The 22,205-nt window shown below is 35.7% G+C and overlaps 1 protein-coding gene across 2 annotated transcripts in view; it reads left to right on the top strand.

Annotated features, from left to right (window-relative positions):
- Positions 1-22,205, top strand: part of MTPN (myotrophin) — a 59,915-nt gene that overhangs the window by 7,317 nt on the left and 30,393 nt on the right. The window contains exon 1 of one of the 2 annotated variants that reach the window (XM_034672809.1): positions 19,243-19,389. The exons of the other annotated variant lie outside the window; for it this stretch is intronic. Within the exon in view, the coding sequence (XP_034528700.1) occupies positions 19,384-19,389 (6 nt within the window). The 5' untranslated portion in view covers positions 19,243-19,383. Of the gene's footprint in view, positions 1-19,242; positions 19,390-22,205 lie in introns of those variants that run through there. 2 annotated transcript variants of the gene reach the window in all.

Here is a 22,205-nt window from a genome sequence, read left to right as displayed (position 1 = left end):
TTATCACCGCTGCTTTCGATTAATTGCTTCGTCTTTCCCACCTGAACTGTATTTTCCTTGACTATAGTATTCCTCTCTTAGGCAGCTTGCACATCTTACTCGGGGAGATCTCTCTGTGTTGTGAATTCTCAGCATGTTATCTCTTTCAGCCAACCTCCTTTACTGCCTTTAAAATATTTTGTGATTCCCCATTATTAATTTTTCCCCATTATTAATTTTAAAAAGGGCCAACTACTCCTTGGTTTGGAAGACTAGGCCGTTATGATCTGGCCCATGCAAGCCTTTCTAAATTCTCCTCTCTACAAATGCTCTGCTCCAGGCTGTGCCAGGCTGTTTCTTGTGTATCTTTACATGTGCTCTTTTTATCCTGCTGGACGGAGTCTGCTCACCTCAATCCCTGAACCCCAACCTGGTGAGCTCCTACTTATCCTCTGAGCTTAAATACCACTTCTTCCAGAAAAAAACATTTGACTTCAGATGGTGCACTGCTTCTTTTACTGTTTCACTTATCAAATTGCTGTGACTTTGTTTACATGTCTGTCTTTAATTAGGCTCCGAGGCTCTGGAGCTTAGATACTGTCTTCTTTTTCATCTTTGTATCTCCAGTATGATGCCAAGGAATTTCACACATTAAAAGCATATGTTCCAAGAAATTCCTTTTATTCTTGACTTAGCTACAGTTTCAATATACTTTGTTAGCTATATAATAATGATTACCGTTGACAGAGCGATTTATATTGCCAGGTACTAGAAGACACTCTGTAAGAGCTTTACCTAAGTTTTCCTTTGCTTTTTACCCCAGCATTTCAATATAGCTTATAGTATTCCCATTTTAAGGATGAGGAAATTGAAACTTAGAGAAGTTAAGCAACTTAACAAAGTCACCAAGTAAGTAGCACAACTGGGATTTAAGCATAGAGCTATCTGAATCTGCAGCCCATATTTTTGTCACTGTTATCAGTCTGCCTTGGAATGGTTATGTGGTGTCTTAGAGTAGCTTAGCATCAGCACCTTAAGAAAAAGAAAGGGGCTTGCAAGAAGGAGGCACAACAAGTTAGCTCTGATTATGAATAAAGCCATAGAAAAATGGCTATAATTTTTAAAATTTTTAACTGTAACAATATGGAAATAGCATAGAGACAGCATCTCTTATAAACTTTAAATCTCCTCAGAGAGGCTGTCTTTGCTCAAGGTACTCTATAAAGAGACTGATTAATTAATCGCTTGTGGAAACTTTTGTATTTATAGTCACACAGTCTTTCTTCTTTTCTTTTTTTTTTTTTTAAGTAATCTCTACACCCAGCATAGGGCTCAAACCCACAACCCTGATTCAGAGTTGCGTGCTCTACCGACTGAGCCAGCCCCATGCCCCTGATAACTGATATTCCTAATGATGACCCTATGCAGTGCCGAAAAAGTTAAATTGTGTCTCTTTGCCTTAAGAAACAAAAGTAAACTGAAGTGTTGAGATTTCTATTCAGAGTGGTTTCAATTAAAGAGCACTTTTTTTTCCCAAAAAGTATGTTCTTAAAATTTTATTTGAGCGCTGTGATGCCATGTGTAAATATAATTTCATTTACTTTTATCAACCCATGAGCATAGGTAACGTTGTTAAGCTCCCATCTTAGAGGTTAAGAGACTGAAGCAAAGATTAAATAGCTTGCCTAACGGCCATGAAGCTCTGAGTAGTGAAGCTGAGATTTGAAATGTCTGACTTCACACCTCCTTTCTCTGTACTTCAACATACCATGGACCTTCATTTCTCAAGAATGCTATGTAATTCAGGCAGTACTGTTTTATTGAATATGCAAGTCTTAAAAGTAATCACAGCAGGATGGTAATTATCCATTGAGACTACTTAGAGGTGAACTTTGTGGTAGATTTTGAGGATCCAACTCTCTGGTGAACATTAGTGAGTTGTACTGATAAATAGTCCTTTATAATCTCCAGCAGGTCTGATGTATGTACTCTCTTGTTTACATGTGCTCTGTTTCACTTACTGTGAAATACTATACATCAGGTCTCTAACTTCCCTTTCTCTGTGGTTTCCTTTCCCTCTCTAGCCCCCATTCTAATTACATCTGCCTTTGACACTCTGATAGGTTTGAAAAGCCACAATTGTGCACCCTTTGGAGGGATAGATCTCTTGAACCTGAGAAAAGTATCAACTCTAATCTTTAGCAATTGCAAGACTTAGTGGGATCACTTTTCACTTTCCTAATAAAATAGGCAATTTAAAAGCAGTCCTAATTTAATCTGTCTTGCATTTATTCATTTTAGGCAGTTTCCCTTTTTTCCATTCCATTTTTAAATTACCAGTTTCTTTCTTATAAAGGTTTGTCACTGTATTCTGCCCTTTCTGCATCAGGGCTGGTGACCCAGTCAGAAAGCAGATATATCAGTGTGTATAAATAAATATAGGTGCCCTCAGAAGATATAGAAAGTTTGGTATAGATACACTTTTCTGTTAGTCTGTTAGTCTTTTTTTGAATGTAAAAGATCTTTTTTATAGTGGAAGGCTAGTGTTCACTCTGATGTCTATAGGCTATATATAGTATTTGGTTTGACATTGTAAACATTATCCTTACACTGGTGCAGACAGTTAAAAGTGTAATATATTAAAGCTGATTTGATTATAAAAATAATATAAGCTTTTACTATTTAAAAGATAACACTGCATTGAATAAAATAAATTGAAACTAAGTGTCCCATTGCCCATTCCCCCTGCCCAGGTGGTTTCTTTAAAATATAGGTTGTATTAGGTATTTTTAAGACAAAAAGGCATAAAAAAGATAAAAATTGCCCCATAATTCTATCTAGATAATTCCTGTTAGCTTTAAAAAGTGAAATTAATTCAGGAACAGATTAAAAAAACACAGCGGCTATGGCTCCCTTCCCTGGTCTCTGTGAACAAAGTGAACCATTCTTAACAGTTTCACGTAATTTCAGAGAAACACTGGAAATTCACTTACTCATCTATTTCCCCACTTAAAAACAATTCTGTACATAATTCAACACTTTGCCTTTTTAAATTCCTTAATAATTTATCTTGGGTTCCACAGTGAAATTTATTCATTTCCCCCCCTTTTTCTGTGGAACATAGTATTCTGTTTTATGGATAGACCATAATTTATTTAACTAGTGTTCTATGATAAATATTTTTTTCCAGCTTATTTTTGTATTTAAACAGTGCTGGGGCACCTGGGTGGCTCAGTCGTTAAGCATCTGCCTTCGGCTCAGGGCGTGATCCCAGAGTCCTGGGATCGAGCCCCACATCAGGCTCCTCTGCCAGGAGCCTGCTTCTTCCTCTCCCACTCCCCCTGCTTGTGTTCCCTCTCTTGCTGGCTGTCTCTCTCTCTGTCAAATAAATAAAATCTTAAAAAATAATAATAATAAACAGTGCTCTCATGATTACCTTTGTATATATACCTTGACAGCTTTTGAGGTTTTATCTGTATTACCCTCCTGATAAAGTTTTATGAACTTAGGCACACATCAGTAAGCACATTAGACTGATTACTCCCTCACAATAGCAGCAGCACTGGGGATCATTGCACTCTTTAGTTTTTGCCATTTGAATAGGTGAAAAATGATATGTTGCTTCAAATTGCATTTAAATGAGAAAATCAAACATCAGAACTTTATTAACATTTATGTTCTTTCCCCCAAATTTCTTGTTCATATCTTTTGTTCATTTTTCTAGTAGGTAGTTGGTCTGGTTTTTATTGATTTGCATGAGCCCTTTATAAATTAAGGAAGTTTGTTTTTTGTCATATTTTTTGTAGATTTTTTTCCATTTTGTCTCTTGACTTCATCTATTTTTTTGTTGTTCTATAATAGTCTTTACATTTTATGTGGTAAATATATCACTTTTTGCCCCTCTTGTGACTTGGATATCGTGACCTGTTTACAGAGACCTCTTTCTTCTCTGTAAGATTATAGATAAATTTGGTCTTCTAAACTTTTTTTCCTTTGATATTTTAGGCATTTAATCCTTCTGTTATTTACTTTGAAGTGTTTGTTTTTTTAAGTTTGTTTCCATACCATTTATTGTGTAGTTCCTCTTTCCTTACTAATCTGAACTATTATCTTCATCATAATCAGGATTCTATTATGTGTTTGGATTTCTTGCTCTGTTTCCATCCATACTAAATTCTTTTAATTACCGTAGCTTCATAATACATATTGGCATGGAATAGAGCCATTTTTCTCTTACATGCTCTTTAGAAGTTTTGCAGGAGGGTTCCTTTAAGATTTTGTCTTTTTGTTTTTTTTTTCTGTTGTCCCAGGGAAGAAATGAGCATTTTTTCGAACCACCTCACATTTAACACTATGTCTCCATAAGCATTATACATTTTTTTCTAGCATGTTGGCATCATGTAATCTGAAGAACATAATGCTTTAGCTTTTAATTCTTTATGAAGTATCTTAGGATCAGAGGATATAATACAGTGTGGGAATATTCTATATCAAATTTTTTGAAACAGTGAAGTTGTATTTAGGTAATCAAATCACAGCTGAATTGATAATTTTAAGAGTTAGTTTAGGTACTATAACAAAGGCCACCTTGTAATGAGAAGTAAGACAGGAATTAATTTTTTTTTGCAGCTGTATCTTTATTAATAGTTCTGATAGCTTGGAAGCTTGTTTTTTTGTTGTTTGGGTTTTTTTGTCCACAGAACACTACTAAGGGTGGAGAGAGAGGAGCTGTGATCTTTGAAAGCAGTGAAAAAAGAAACAAACATAAGCTGACCCTAGAAAATGAAAGGGCAAAGAGTCATGTAATCTTAAAGTTCTAGAGGCCCATACAGTAATTAATATGCATGAATGTAACCTTGAGCTTCAAGAAAGTTTGAATTTAGTCTGCCTTTCTCTTATTTAAAAAGAGACGTATAGGATGTATTTTGGAAAGATTTCTATTTGACTATAAAATAATGAACGTTTTGATACTTAGGTCTAAATTCTTGACCTTCTGAAAAATTTAGTTATCAAAGAAAGGGGGTTGTAGATAATAAACATTTTACCCATAGTGTAATAGAAGCCATAACAGTCTCCTTGGAATTTGGAATTTCATTGTTGGATTAGCCATAGTGTTAATGGCTTTGAAATTAAACCCTCTCGCTCTGGCTCTCTTAACTAACCGGATCGCGTTGAGTGAGTTAGTTCCCCGCTCAGAACCTGGGTTTCCTCAATTGGGGGAAAATGAAGCTATTAATAATACCTATGTGGTATATGTCAACTGTGTACCATTTTTCCTGGCATGCAGTAAGTGTTCACTAAGAAATGTTAGCCACTGTTACGCATAAAAATAATCATAAATTTGTTTAGAAGCCTAACTACTTAAGTATCACCTAGTCCACCTCCCTTATTTTGTAGATGAGGAAAAATTAGTTGTTAAAGGGCTTGACCCAGATCATACTACTATTAGGATTAGGACTTTAATGCAGTTTTCTGGAACCAGAACAGGTGGGGGTTCCCCCCCGCCACCAAACTATGGTATTTTATAATAAAGTACTTTGTATTTTATAATAAAGTACTTTGTACTTTATACTAGTTATTACCTGTTAGAATATTCTTTTTTGCCCCGCCCTATCTGCATAGTAAATTTCTGCCTATTTTTAAAGTTCTGCATAGCATTCCCTGTTTGTGCAGTTATCTCCTCATTTATGCCAACATGGTATCTAACACAGAACTTGTTTATTGTGTTTATGCTGTAGTGCAGTTTCTTTAACTGGAGAGCTATGGGCTCCCAATTTGATTGACAAATCCCTGGGCTTGAATTAGAAAAACAGTGGTTTAAGAAACTCGAATGTTGTTCTGTGGAAGTCTTGCTCTTGTCTTTAAGTTTTGAACGTCCAAAAGAGTTTTGTCTTAATAACTGGTTAAAAAAAAACCAACAAAGGTGCCTGTTGTTACCATTTAGGTATTTGAAACGTACGTCTCAAACTTGAGAATTCAGAGATTACCTCCTCCCCAATGGTTCAGATCTTGATTTAAGATACAGTGTTTGTAGCAGGGCTTTTATCTTTTGGGGGGTGGAGCTTCCCAGAATTTGAAGGCCCTTCCTGTGTTTGAGGAGTTCCCTCTTATATAGTATGAATCTTGGTGAAATGCAAGGCCTACCACAACAGAGGCCAAAAAGGACAAATAAATTGCTTTTTCCTGCCTGCACTTAGAAAGTGGGCCCAAAATTCATAACCCTAATTGTATGCTTTTTTTCTGGAGCTGATACAAAGACGCAGGCGCTGTAAAGGACATAGCAGCAGCAATAAAATACGCAGATTCCAAAAAGAGAAGTAGTGGTGTGCCCGTTGTGGCATCTTCTGCCCGCAGGTGCTTCTTGTGACAGATTTTGGTTTTATTTCTTGTGTTGAAGCCTCCTTCATGCCTGCACATTTACTGAGCTTGGTTCTTCAACCTTCCCAGTAATTCTGAAAGATACTTTTAATATCTGTTTAATGCATTCCATTTCTGTTCCTCATTATGAGTTGGTTTCTGCTGCTTGTAATTAAGAGCCTCATATTAATTTTTACTTGCCCATTCTCTCTTCTTGTGCTGTGAGGTTTTTGAAGATAGAAATTATCTTTGTATTTCCTAGCATCTATCACGTTGTCTCTTATCTGCTATATTGTTAAGTTTGGGTTGAATTGGTATTCTAGGAATCTTTGTTGTTTCCAAAGCTGTTTTACTATATTCCTCTTTGTAACAGATGTTTTAGTATAAATGATGTTGCTTCATATTTCCTCTCATGAAAATAACTAAGTTTTCAGAGTCTTTTAAACTCAGTAAACTCTGTCCAGCTTTTTCACACTATTAACAATTGTGGAAAATACACTGCTAGTGACAACAGTTGTATGGATATAATACCAGCTTTCACTTGCAACCTCTCATGGCCATCACTTTAGAAGTTCAGCAGAGAATTTTTAAAACCATACAGTGTCAGTAAAAGTAAAGGTGGTTTTTATGCTTGTTTTCTTGTGAAGAATAAGAATGAATCATTTCTTTTTCATTGGCATTAATGAACAAATATTAAAATCCATACTTAATACCACATAAAACAATATAAAAGCACATGGACCATCAAACCAGTAAAATTGAGAGCTGTCTAGCTGCAAACTAAGTCCTTGGAAAACACCTTTATTATTTGTTGTTTTAAAGCCCTCTTTGGAAGAGTAATTATACTTCATTTTTGGATTCCAGCAGACCTGGGTTTGATCCCAACCCTACTACTTATTAATCTTAACCAAGTTATTTAATTTCATCAACCTCAGCTTTCTCATCTGTAAAGAGGGATTGTGATAATAACCAATTCAGATGTTTTATCTAATTTTAAAAAGAGTGAATATAAAATTCAGCAGAGCAGTACCCAACACATTGTAACTGCATAGTGAATGTTTGCTATTTGTGTTCTTGTTTTTATGTAGATCCATTCCTAAGAGTAGTCTTAGAGAGGCCAGGGCTTTCTGTGCTTTGTGAGCCATACTGTCCCTATCATAGCTGTTCATCTCTGCAATTATGCAAAAGCAGCCATAGATGATATATAAGCAAATAAGCATGTCTGTGTTCCAATAAAATTTTATTTACAAAAACTTTATTTACAAAAAAAAAAAAGCAGCAAGCCGGATTTGCCCCAGGGGTCAGAGTTTGCTCATCCCTATATAATGCTGAAGTTACAAAAACTGGCTTGTCTAATAAACTGAATTTTATTTCTTTCTCCTTGCGATTTTGAGATCTAAAATAGTGAAACATGTATGGTCAAATGTAAGACTTATTTTGGGGCTCACCGTTTCCAAAAATACAATTCAGAGATTTTTCTGGTTTAAAGATAAATTGAAGGAAGAACAAGACCTGGTAAAGCTATGTGTAGATAAGGGGATGAGAAAGAAAGAGGTTGAATGAAATTCTCTAAAAGAAAAGCAGAGTCTTGGGGCGCCTGGGTGATTCAGTTGGTTGAGCGTCTGCCTTCCGCTCAGGTCATGATCCCAGGGTCCTGGGATTGAGCACCTGCTCAAGGAGGAGCCTGCTTCTCCCTCTGCTGTTCCCGCTCTCTTGCTCTCTTTCTCTTTGTGTGTGTGTGTCAAGTGAATAAATAAAATCTTAAAAAAGAAAAAAAAGCAGAGTCTCTAGTAAATTTGTTCCTTAGGCAAGAGGCCTAGAATTCTGAAAATTAGGAACTAATTTAGATCATTAAACTGAAAGGGAATTCTACAAAATCTTTTTGGCTATCAAAGGTCATCCTTCACCAAAAATGTTGCCAGAATTCTTCTCTCTCCAGCCCTATTGCCAGTCCCAAGACCTTGCTTGATTTCCAAACTGTAGAAGTGAAAGAGAAGGCTAGTTATTACAGTTTTCATTGGTTCATTCGTAATTCATTCAACAGATATCATTTGAGTGCCTGTAATACCAGCCACTGTATTCAGTAAGCATAGGAATACAATAATGAATATTTCTGAGAATCCATTTTCTTTAGTAGGTTCAGCTAAAAGGGTGTACAGGACAAACAATAAATAAGATAGTTGTATGGGTTCTGAATAAATTATTTTCTTATTTAGAACATGACATGAATAAAACTTAGCAAACATACAAATATGTTAAGGAATCATACAACCATACAAAAATAATAGACTGCTATGAGACCAAGAAAAAGTCATATTTGGTTACATCATAGAGGAGAATCAGTGCTATAGAACATCTAATTCAAAATGGAAGATAACGGGAACAGGATGCCTTCTGTTTGAGGACTTACTCTATGTCAGGTATGGTCCTACAGAATAAATTAATATGCATGTAGATATGCATATAATTTACTCTGTGTGTACCCAGGTAGGCTTTATCTCCATTTTATAGGTAGAGAAATGAAAATTAAGTAACTTGCCTGAAATCCTACAGCTAGTAAGCAGAAGGACAAGATTTGATTTGACTTATTCCAAAAGAGTATTCTTTTCCATCATTTGCACTGAAATTTTTCAGAACTACAAATGAAATACATAGATGGAAAAAATTGAAGATTATTATGATATGTAAAGCATTGAGATTGAACCAGCAAAAGATAGGGAAAAACAGAAATGTTCAAAATGATAAATAGAAATACAGGTTTTCACAACTGAAAAGAACACCCAAAACTGGAAATAGAGGGTCCCCACATTTTATTCAAAATCAGTAAGTGTAAATGAGGAGCATAATACATCCTGACTAAAATGATTCTGAAAAAAAATTTTTTTAGTCTGTATGCTTATAGCAAAATAACATTAATTTTAAGAAGTTAAATCATCTTACCTTTAGATTTTTCTGTGATAGTACTGGAAAACAGTGAAACCAGCAGTTCTGTCAGGAATAAAACATAATATATTCAAGTCGTCACTCATATGGTGGCGACAGAAAACCAATCTTAGGGAAATATGTATACCCCCTTCCCACGCAATAGATTTCTGCAGAGATCAAAATTAAAATTGTAGGAACTGAATTACTCTTTCTCTTCTGTCTTCTCTCTTGCTTCCTCCTCCCCTTCCCTTTTCCCTGTCCCTTCTGTCATGGGTTTATTTACAGATAAAAACTTTAGGAATGTAAACCATTGGATCCAGACACAAGATATTTCCCAGGCTGCATAAGGTTTTAGGAATAAATTCCAGCTGTGGAGCCATGAATTAGTTTCTTGAAAATGAAGCTAATTTTTGCTCATATTAAGTTTTCCAAATTGAGACACTACCATAATGTTTTGAATGGATTTTTAAAATTTTGGTAGTCTTTCTTCATATAAGTGCATGCATTCGGTTATATTAAAATTTTTATTTTATACTACCAGTAAAAATTCGAATACTTCACTCTTTCCATCTGAAAATTTCTAAGTGTGGCTGATGGCTTTAAAACCTTCCAAAGAAGAAAAATAAAGTGAGCTTTTAATAAGTAAATCAGCTATGAAAAATTAATATATGTGACAGAAGTAGTCATCTTGGGGGGCAAAAAAACTTAACGTTAAAAGTTCTGTGTGGTGTATAGATAAGGGAATATATCATAAGATTTGAGCTCTTAACTCTCATGGGCTTTCATTTAAAAACTTTTTTGTTAGTAAAAAAGGTAGATGCTTAACACTTTTGTTAGTTAAAAATACTTGTAAACAGTTACGCATTATGTTTGCACTTAAAATGTTTTCTCATTCACGTTTTGACTTTCATTAGTTCTATGTGATATTGGTAAGTAAATTTATGGAAATAAACTATAATTTGAATATATACTTCTGGAACTTTGAATAGTCCTAAGAATCCTGGAGACAGAAAAACATAGTTATTTGCATAACTATGTTAAAAACACAAATTTTTTTTATTTTATAGTTCTCATCTTTAAACAAGGTGTATGTGTTTTTTTACTGTGAACAGTTTTTTTTTTTCAAAAAAAATTTTTTTGCCAGATTCTCAGGCATCGTCAACCATTGAAATATGTTAAAATTACTACCATTTGTAGTAATTTTGTCAGTGAAAATAACCCACAGGTGGGGACATGTCTGGGATATGACTGATCCTGGTAGATTTTAGAAGGTGATTACTTTGGTCAGGATCAGCCTAGTAAGGATTTTAACTAGTAGTAAACTATTCTTCAAAACAATTGAAAATGTTTTCTGTGGATGCATTATTACTTATTTATTAAGTAGGTGCTCATTAAATGAATGCTTATTGTGGGTATTATTACTGTTCATTATTATGAGTTCATATTTATAATATGGAAAGTTTGATGCATTTGGTGTGGCAGACCTTTCCTGATAACTTTGTAGAAAATATGTAGAATGAAGAGCCATTTGATTAAGTATTTCTCAGACCTTCTACCTTTCTCTCGTGCTGTCTACCTATATTATCTCCTATTTTGTTCGCTTTGCTCCTCAGTGGTAAATTATACATTTGAATCCACTGCTATGTAGTTTATAACTCTGGTACTTTTTATCACTAGTAATATCACTAGTGCAGTATTATGTAATTTTTTGGCAAAGTTGTATCCTAAGGCAAGGATTTGTAACCTCAAGGGGTAGGGGAGAGAGGACAGAGGGACAGTTGTAGGAAAGGAGAGGCCATAGCATTCATCCAGTTCTCAAAAGGCTCTGTCATTATCAAAATACTAAATATCACAATCTTAAGGAAATTCTGAACTCTTAGTGGGGAAAGGTAATACTTAGCTGTAACTGAATTACTGGGTACATTGACTCAACTATATGGAATTTATTGAATTTAATAGTTTTACAGCATTCTGCTGTCAGTCAGGTGTCCATTATTACATGCTGTGCTACAAAATGGTCACACGTATGCTAATTTAGTCTACTCTTTGTTAAATAGCTTTTGAGGACACTGGTTTCTTGTGACAGTACAGTATGTACTTATGCCTTAGAACTCAGTTGCAGCAACATGTAGGTGTCTTAGAGATCAAAGGAAGCAAATTACTTGTGTATTTTCACCTGAAAAAGAGTCCTAAAAAAGAGTTCTCTGCAAGAGTCAAATGGCCATTTCCTTTGGAAATATAAAGAATGCTGTCCCAGTCTGAATGTTTGTTATTCAAATGAACCTAATGTGTAGTAGAGGCTTGTAGGAAGTACTGGATCTAGTAAATATCCCTCCCAAACCACACTTTTGAGATGCATATTAAAGGCTTTGCCATTGGGGCACCTGGGTGGCTCAGTCAGTTAAGCATCTGCCTTTAGCTCAGGACGTGATCCCGGGGTCCTGGAATCAAGCCCCACATTGGGCTCCCTGTTCAGCGGGAAGTCTGCCTCTCCCTCTGCACCCCCCCCCAACTTGTGCTTGCTCACTTGCTCTCTCAAATAAATGAAATCTTCTTTTTAAAGATTTTGCCATTAAGGACAGGAAATCTGAAACTATTGGAAGTATATACGTATTTGTAAATATGTTTTTACTCCATATTAAAACCATTTAGGAGAGTAGATAAGGCATATATTGAAATAAGCTGGGGAAATCTTGTGAAAGGAAGTTGTAGAAAAATAGAAATACAAAATAAATAGACTGGGGATGTAGAAAGAGAGCACTTCATATCACAAAGCCCCTTGAAATGATTTCTTTTATTCACCATCGTACCTAACCTTTTGTCCCTTGTTCGCCTTAAACTTCCAGAAGCTATACTTAGAGTGAAGTAGTACTAGCAGCCCGCCAGAAGAAAAATTACTCTCTGGACCATGTAAGTGATTAAAATGACAGTATCCCTGGAATAGAGGTAAAGCAAACCAAAGATCTCATACTTTGTCCTGTGTTACAAATAAACATAATGACATTCTAATAGACACCGTGTAATATTAGGTTATTTACTGAGTGCTTTGTCTAGATTTTCTCATTTAATTCTCATAAACATTTGTTTTAAAGTAGACAACATGAAAAATTGTTTTTACAGGTAAGGTAAATGACAACTGAAGAAATTTAAGTAATGTGCCCAGGTTAACCAGGCTAGTAAATGGCAGAGCCAAGATTTGTCTGTAGATCTGTTTGATTCCATAAACCACTCTTATTCCATTACATCAACAGGAGTATTTTTTTGGAAGACTGAGGGGGTACAGAAATGGAGTTTCAATTTTTTTTTTTTTAATGACTTAGCACAAACCTGTGGTCAAAAGAGAAACTTTTAGAATCATGGTGACCATAGTCCAGCTCGTGCTATGCGAATTACAGCTTTTACTTGACCTGATGAACTTGTGTCTTTTTGTTCACTTCTGTACGTTTCTACCGTGTAGAATAATGTCTAGCTCTTAGTGGGAGCTTAAGTATTTGTTGAATAAATGACCAGATAAATGGGTGAATGAAAAAGCTCTCTAAAGCTAGAAAGTCTTAGAAAAGATCTAGAGCTGTGCATGCGGTGGTAGGAGTTTATATAGAAAGAGCTTGTGGATATTCTCTATCCAGAACATGAAATCAAGATCAGATTAAGGAGTATCAGCTTGAGCTGAAAGTCACTGGCAAGAGTTGGAGTCTAAATGGCAGGAAAAGAAGAGCATCCAAAATCTGAAGAAGAAATAAAGTGTTAACAGAGACGGAAACCAGGTGAACCAGTTCACCTTCATGTTGGCATTAGCAAACTGGCAGAAAGGGGCCTGAATCAGGGTGAGGGAGAGCTATAATATGTTTTGGGATTTAACTCTTGTCACCCAGTACATTAGGGGTGTTCTGTGTTCTTCAGTGCTTTTAACTGGTGTCTAAGGTGTAATACAAAAGATAAGGAGATAGATAGATAGATAGATAGATAGATAGATAGATAGATAGAAAGAGAAGAAAGAAGAAAGAAAGAAAAATGACAGGCCACTTTGAGTTAGTCATGTAAAAAAGTCATTTCTTAAAATCATTATAAGACTTCTTTACCTTTGATGGAGAACATTGCTCATTATTTCTTTTGTAATTTGTTATCCAAGAGGAAACAATCAAATTATTACACAGTACCACCAAAGCCAATTATTCATTTGCTGGTTTTCCTTAAAATGAAAGATGAATTCAGCACCTACTTTGGCTCCTAGACTTTGACTCAAAATATTAAGACTTATTTTTTAAAATAAGGCTTGGAGGTTTTCTGCAGTTAGTCCTAAAAGTGCTTGTTTTAATTCCAAATACTCATTTTTATAAGGATATATTTTGAACGGGTGTGTGGATAATTATTCTAAAGGAAATAGTGGACTCTGTGTGTGTGTGTGTGTGTGTGTGTGTGTGTGCATATGTTATAAATACTGCGTTTTTTTCTCACGCATTGAAAACTCTTTTTTTTTTTTTTTTTAAGATTTTATTTATCTATTCGACAGAAATAGAGACAGCCAGCGAGAGAGGGAGCACAAGCAGGGGGAGTGGGAGAGGAAGAAGCAGGCTCATAGCGGAGAAGCCTGATGTGGGGCTCAATCCCATAACGCCTGGCTCGGGATCACGCCCTGAGCCAAAGGCAGACGCTTAACCGCTGTGCCACCCAGGCACCCCAAGCACTGAAAACTCTTAAGTGAACTTTTATTGATTTTTACAAAACTAGAAAAATAGAACTTTGAATTTGAAGTCAGATGTTCTGAGGTTAATTTTCTTTGGAAGCAAGATGGATTGGATGATGTTTCTGTACAGATTTTTTAATGGATTTTTAAATGTAAAAATTGTCCATTACCTTTTAGCTACTATGGAAAGTTACTAGAATTAGTATACTTAAAAGATTTTTTTTGTTGCAAGATTTAGGCAAAATAATAAATGTTTTCAAAGTCTAATGTGAAATAAAAAGACAGATTTTAAATATAAAGTGTAACTTTATATTAACACTCTCACAGAAGCTGTGGTTTTCCACAGTTTTGGGTCTATCCATAAAGGTAATATTATTCTTACCTTTAATATAATAATTTAATATTTTTACCTTTATTTTCAAAATAGTAATTTTCCAGTATTGAGCTCTTCTTTGCTTCATCATTGTTGGTTTCATTGTGTGTGTGTGTGCGTGTGTGTATGTTTATGTGTGTAAATTTGTGTGTTTTGTGTGTTATTTTTGTTTGCTCCTTGGGTGTTTTTTTTTTGGTCCCGGTTTGTGTTTATATTAAGGCTTTTTGTATTAATTTTTAGTTTTATTGCAGGGGGTTAGAGAATAGGTTCTATAAGGTTTTCAACTTCAGGATGTATTAAGGTTTTCTTTGGTTTATTACAATCAAGTTTTGTTAATCAGTAGAAGTTAAAGGTGGAGTTTCCAAAAATTACAGAGTTTGATATATATTAATTCAATCTTACTGATTATTAATCATGCCTGCTATATTCTTACCTACCGAAGACTGAGATTATTATGATAGTCTCTCACTACAGTGCTATTTTTGTCAGTTGTTTTCTTGGTATTTGGTAGATTCATGACTAACATACACATTTTTTAAATGTAAAATGAGCATCTTTGCATATATACTTTTCTTGCCTTGAATTCAACTTTGTCATTTGTTAACATTACTCATTAATTTTTTAGGTATATGTACCTGATATATTTTCACCTATTCGTTTATATTTTTCACATTTTCTCACATTATTTTGTTTTTAGGTGTGTGTCTCATTGGATTTTTGTTTGCTTTTCTTTTTGCCAATGTTATTTAACAAAATCCAAGATTCATTCTTTATCTTTAAATTTGTGACTTAAACCTATTCACATTTGTTGACATCATTGATCAGTTTAAATTTTCTTTTTAGACTTTGAATTTATTTTGCTTAAACTTTTTTCCTTTTGCCTTTTTTTTTTTTGCCATAGGAATTTATTTTCTCGGCTTCCTTTTCTTCATGACTTGAAAGGTATTCATTTTTTTAGTTCTATCAGAACTTAAATTTCATCAGGAAAAGTGTTTGAGTCTAAATTTTGCTAAGCAGTAAGATTTAGTTTGTTTTAGTTTTTCAAAACAAAAAATGTGTGTTGCCTTGATTATAAAAGTAATGGATTTTTTAATTTTTAATGGATTTTTCACTTTTAAAAAATACAGCGTTGTTGAAATTCAGGAAGGGAGAGTATTCTCATAGTCCTGGTCTCTAAAGATGACAACTAATAAATCTATCTTATATATATTCTTTGAAATTTTATATGATTATAGGTGAACATATTCTTCTAAGTTTTGAAGTAGGTGGGATCGTTCCTGCTTTAGTCACTTAGCAGCATGGTCATCTCCCTGTCAGCAGTACAGAATTTGGGCAAGTTACCTTCATTGTGCCTCAGTTTCCTTGTACAGGAATAGTAGTACTAATTTCCTAAAGCTTTTGTGATAATTAAGTGAATTAGTACCTGGATAGTACTTGTAACAGTGCCTGGCCACATGGTAAGCATTCAAGAACTATGTTATTTTCATCTTAAATGAGTCTGCATAGCATTTCATGGAGGATATGCCATCGTTTATTTAAGTCTCCCGTGTACAGCATTTAATTGACACAATTAGTGATTGTGTCACTTAATAAGGCCCAAATCGGATAGAATCAAGTGGATTTTTATTTCCTCACCTTCTTTCTGTTTTATATAAATGTGTGATTGTATGTGCTTGTTAAATTCTGTGTCTTCTGTCTCAAGACTTCTTTTTGACATCTGTGTTATCTAGTTTTTAACCATATTTGCTTAAGTAAAGGCTTAATTGGCTTTTCATCATTAATTCTTTGATGCCAAAACTACCCGTTCTTGTGTTCTAATTTTGAATTCATTTCTTCTATTTCACTGAAGCAGCGGTTCTCAAAGTACTGTATGTAGATCTCATAGATCTCTGGGGGCCCCAGGGACCTCTTCAAGACATCCATAAGGTCAGAACTATTTTCATAGTAATATTAAGACTTTCTTTGCTCTCTTCACTATGACGACACTTCTACTGGTGATGCAAAAGCAGAGTTAAGTAAAGCCACTGTGTAAATCAGGGCAGCAGCGCCAAACTGTGTGGCTGCTAGTTGTTGTGAACTTTGCCCCCACATGTGCACAATTAAATATATGCCAACTTCCCTTCAGAATGCCTTTGATGAAACACTGAACATTCCCTTTCATGAGATCTTGCTTATGGTGTACACGTCTTTCATATTCTATGTGAAGAAATGGAAAGTGGAGCTGCAACCTGAACTAGCTGCCTTTTCCATGGAGCAAAACCCTGTAAATTATCCATTTGGTTATTCAGTCTTGGATATTTGGCAGATATTTTCTTGAAAATGAAGTTAGTGAGCCTGTCAGTTCAAGGAAAAGAGCTTGAAGAGAAAAGTCCAATTTTGGAACATTTATATCTGCCATTTCAAGCTTGACAGCTTCCCAGTACTTAACGGTTTTACTGATGAGATTGGAAGTGTTATCAGTGAATGTGATTGTTTTGATATTGAAGAAAGAAGTGTGTCAACGTTTGGAAGATCTCTGTAACTCAGTAAACCAGTACTTTGTAAATGACCAATGCGTGACCTTACAAAATCATGCATGTGTATACAAGATCCATTCAGAGTGTAAATAGACTGATGGGTTTTAATGTAACAGTATGAAGTTCATTGGTACAATGACAGATTCCACATTGTAAATAATCTTTAACAAACTACCGCTTGAGTTTTAGTGTAGTGTCAAAGAAAATCCATAATTATGGGGCGCCTGGATGGCACAGTGGTTAAGCATCTGCCTTCGGCTCAGGGCGTGATCCCGGGGTCCTGGGATCTAGTCCCACATCAGGCTCCTCCGCTATGAGCCTGCTTCTTCCTCTCCCACTCCCCCTGCTTGTGTTCCCTCTCTCACTGGCTGTTTCTATCTCTGTCGAATAAATAAATAAAATCTTTAAAAAAAAAGAAAAAATCCGTAATTAACTGAAAAGGCTGTTACAAACATGTTAAACTTTGGGTGCCTGGGTGGCTCAAATGGTTAACTTCTGCCTTCAGCTCTTTCAGTGCAAGTCATGACCCCAGGGTCCTGGGATTGAGCCCCACATCTGGCTCCTTGCTCAGCGGGGAGCCTGCTTCTCCCTCTCTCTTTGTCCCTCTCTCTGCTCGTTTTCACGCTCTCTCCCTCAAAGAAATAATATCTTTTTTTAAAGTTTAATTTTTTACTCGTTCAACTACGTATCTGCAGGAGGCCAAATTTTCTTCATATATTTTGGCCGAAACAATCTGTCAGAACAAGTTGAATGTGGCAGCAGATATGAGAAGTCAGCTGTCCTCTATTAAGGCAGACATTTAAAAAATGGCAAAAAAAAAAAATGTAATGCAGTGTTATCCTTCACCTTTTAGGTGAGAGGGAAAGAGGAATACAGTAATTTTTTATTTTTTAAAATCTCATTTATGTTAACATGCAATGTGTTTCTTTTTGTTAATTCTAAATGAATTACTAAATATTTAAAAGGTTTTCTGCTTTGCTAAATACCCATAGATAGAACCATTATAAACAAAAAACACTTTGGGATGCTGAGACTAAACGTCAGAGAATTTACTGCACCAGAAGTCTTCAAGGTGCTGCTCACCTCCTCCTTCCCTCACGGGAGCGTCAGTGGTATATTTTCTGATTCGCTGGTACCCAAGACTGCCTTTGCCTTTACACATGAATGTTGATTTGCTTGCTGTGGAACTCATGAGTCATAATTTATTCTCTCTCAGCTGCCGATCAGAGATTCTGGAGACCTTCTGCCTACCTCTAACATATTTAAAGGACACCTCATACGTCTCCCATTAGTGTCAGTGTCAGTAACTCTCCTCAGAGGCTTATACCTGATCCCTAGGTCCTCTCCAGATAGCATTACTATAGATAGTTTCTTTCTCTTGTCCTCTGGAATTCAGTGCTATAGAAGGAGACCAGGCTAATTTAATTTTTTTTAGAGTTAACACATTTTTTATTTTTTTTGTTTTTGTTTTCATCCTTGTAAAACAAACTGCAAAACTAATGGGCGGCGGGGGTGGGGCGGTTCTGTTGAATTTTGTCAATGAGCTTTTACAATCTGCAGGTTGCAGTCTTTTTGAACTCAAAAGTTTACTTTTATAACCTTCGGTTCCTTTTGTTCTGACCATGTATTATTCATAGATTTTAGCTTTGCTGTCATTATATCATTTTAATCATTTTTATTTGTTTATCACCTCAGTATTCTGGGAGAATTTCTTAAGCTTATTGTCAATTCTTTATTTAATTAAGTTTTCTTAATTTAGAGTTGGTAGTGTTACCCAACACTACTCTGCTGACTTTGGTGCAGATTTTAGTCTTGCAATTGCAGTTTTAAATCTTCTGCCATATTTCACTTTCTCAACCAGTTTCCTATTCCCATCAGCCTGGATCTCGGTTTGTTCGCTTTGCACGTTTGCTTGTTTTCATCTTAAGATTACTTTTTTCATAGAAACCATGTCTTTTGGATTCTAGCTTGATCACTCTGAATGCTTTCTAAAATTAAGTTTCTTGAATTTTCAGTATGATTTTTTTTTCCTTTGTTACACTTTTCTTGCAGTTTTCATACACCCCCTATTGTTTTTCTTCTGTGACTTACCCTTTAAAGGGGCAAGCTGTCCAGACTGAGGGTATGCAGACACGTAAAACGTGAGGATCACTCCTGACCACACATGTCATCTGCCTTGTGCTAGAAGAATCCTAATTTCTGGTAGCTTTATTGGCCTAATGGGATATGTTTTAGATTCTCTATTGCCTATTCTAAAACACTACTTAAAAAATTCTAACTTCAGGTAGGAATGTGCCTTAGCTTTCTCTGTGACTCTGTCGCTACAAGAAGTGGTTGATCCTTTGTGGGTGGAGAAATAGTGAATCACTTTTGTTTCCTCTGACAGGAACAGATCTGCAGCTAAGAAGAGACAGTGGGGGAGAAGAAACTTTTTACCTTGATAACCTCTTACCAAAGGGAATATATGACCGAAACAAGAGAGTGGCTTATTTTTCTTTCTTGTAAAAGCAATCACGAAGTACGCATTCCACACCTGGTGCGGTGGCTCCATGGTTGTAAGTTACCTAAGCTCCTCCCTCCTTTGTGAATCGCTTCTGTCTTCAGGGTCACCTCATGGTACAAAATGGCTACTGGAGTTTCAGCCACCATTCTCATATTCAAACAGGAGTAAGAGGAGAAGTATATCTTCCAGTAAGTCCTTGAGGCACCATTCAACTTGTGTTCACACCTATTGACTACTCCTAGGTAGTAGAGTTGCTGGGAAATGTGTGCTAGCTGGGCACATTGCCATCCTAATAAAGTCAAAATTTGTTGATAAAGAAGGGTAGAATGGAGTAGGTAGTATCTTTGCTGTCGTGGCAGTATAGAGTGGTAACGTGTAACTAGATCACAGGGGCGGCTTCGGTAACACCTTAGGTAATGAAGGTACAAGTAGCTGGCTGGTATGCTTGGTTTTCTGAGTTGTGTTTTGTTTGTTTGTTTTTGAGAGAGAGCACAATTGGAGGGAGGTGGAGGGAGGCAGAGAGAGAGAATCTTCAGCAGGCTCCATGCCCAAAGCAGAGCCTGACGTGGGGCTTGATCTCACAACCCTGAGATCATAACCTGCACCGAAATCAAGAGTCAGATGCTTAACCGACTGAGCCACCCAGGCACCCCCATTCTGAGCTTCTTTGAGTTGTCTTTTTCTGTTTGTCTTCACAGAAGTTGAGGCAGGTATATCAGGAATGTGTCCCAGAGAATATATCACTTATACTGGAGGACAGTTTGCTCTCCGTTTTAGTTTGTGGACACAATTTAGAGAAGTGAGAACTTCCAAACATTTAGTATTATCATTAGGATTTAATGTGTTCCTACTGGTTTTAATTTGTTTAATATCTTTATTACATTGTTAAAATAATTCTGAACTAGAACTGATGGCACACTCACCAATTTTCCATGAGAGTGATATGAGCAGGTCTTACTGTCAGCGAATTTTGCCATTTTATGTTCTCCAACTTTTTTTCTTCTATTTTGTGACCCAATTTCAGAGATGTTAAAATGCAGGAAAATGCGTGCTTTGGAATCAATGAAATGTATGATATTGTTATGTTCTATAAAATAAGAACTTTAGTGGTACAGGGTATTTGGTATTAATCTACATGTCCAGAATTAGGATATTTAGGTAAACTATGGCACATCTACTTGAGAGACTATCATGTAGCTTTCAAGAATGGTAGCAAGACAAGATACCTAAATGGTAAATAATTAGTGTGATTTACTTTCACAGAAAAAAATTAAACAGAAGGAAAGCAAGGTAATCATGGTTGTGTTTTAGATGGCAAGACTCACTAGAAGAAAGATCTCTTTTCCAAATGTTATCTAATGAATGTGTTAGTTTTTAAATTATTTGTGGCGGCTGTGGGATTGTCTGTTAACACTTATGAAGGAATCAATTAGAAATAAATCCTGCTGTGCTAATTTCCCTTTTTTTGCAGTTCCTAGACTACTATTAGATGAACAAACTCTCAATCATTTCATTGAAATTTTTATATTTTAATGTTATGCTTGGGAGAATGATGGTAAAGGATGATGGGATAAGAATGTAATGAACTAGATTCAAGACTGTTTGAATGGTAATACCCACATATGCTGCCTATTTCTTTGTGTAGTGAACTGAAGGAAGTTTCCTGAATACTGCTGGGGCTCATTCCTCATCTTTTCTCATTTTCTAATGAATGTCTTAGGTCACCATAATGAAGTTAGGTGAGGTACAACTAGAGGGAGGTTGGGAATCAAAACTAACAAATTCCTTTCAGTAAGAATCTAGCAAGAACTTGACAGCCTGGAAAAATAAAATGACCATTATAAGTTGAAATTTAATAGCAATTAATGTAATGGCCCTGTGTGTATACTCAAAATGAGTAACTGAAGTTCAGGGTAATAGCAAATCACGTAAAGAGATTTCATTTTAGTTATAATGTGATGTGGCTGTTAAACATAATTGGTAATCTAACATGAAAATCGAGACTGCTTGTTCCATGTGTCCCCAAGGGGTAGAACCAGAACTGTAAAGTGGGAAGGAGCTGATTGGTAAGATCTTGAGTTGCCTTTCATTAGAGAGGTTTACTTGTAGGTTGGGCATACACAAACAAGGATTCAAACACAGAGTGAGGGGTTGGGTTGGATGACATTCAGAGTCCTCTCGAATACTGAGACTCTGTGACTTTCAGACACACGAATAATATTTTTAAACTACCTCTTTGTGGAGTGATCGTTGTTATGGTAAGTAGCGGGTTCCATAGTGTGACAAAGATGCTATATATATGACTGCACCAATTCATTAAATTGGACTATTGGCACAAGTCACCCATAGACATCGTAGGCAGTATGTATAAGTAAGGCACTCTCCTTTTTTTAAATGGAGTTTTTATTGAAGTACATAAATAACAAATACCTAATTGAAAAAAGGTAAAGTGTAGTCAGAGACATAAACTAAGAACTGTGAGGATTAAAAGGAGGGAATTACATATCAAGAGTATCAAGGGGGAAAAAGAATATCAGGTAAAAGTTTTACAAGAGAAAATAGGTCTCGAAGGGTAAGTGGAATTTCAGCAGATCAGGACATGAATGGAAGTGGGGTAACCATGACAAAAGCAACAACATGAGGTTGCCTAGAAGTGGGAAAACACTGATGTGTTGGGAACAGTGTATGTATGAGGTAAAATGGCCAGATTGGTAAGTTGGTGTTGAAGTGAAGAGGAGTTGAGTGTTGTGATGAGGATTTTCTATTCAGCAAGAAGGAGCAGTTGGAATTTTTTGAGTGAAGGAGTAGCATGATCGATCAGTCTTACTTTTTAGGAACACTGAGGTACTTGATTGACATTTGTTGAAT

Source organism: Ailuropoda melanoleuca, chromosome 1 (genome assembly GCF_002007445.2).
Source record: "Ailuropoda melanoleuca isolate Jingjing chromosome 1, ASM200744v2, whole genome shotgun sequence".
NCBI classification, from domain to species: domain Eukaryota; kingdom Metazoa; phylum Chordata; class Mammalia; order Carnivora; family Ursidae; genus Ailuropoda; species Ailuropoda melanoleuca.
The sequence above is the reverse complement of the archived record's forward strand: the minus strand, read 5'-3'. Positions and strand labels throughout refer to the sequence as shown.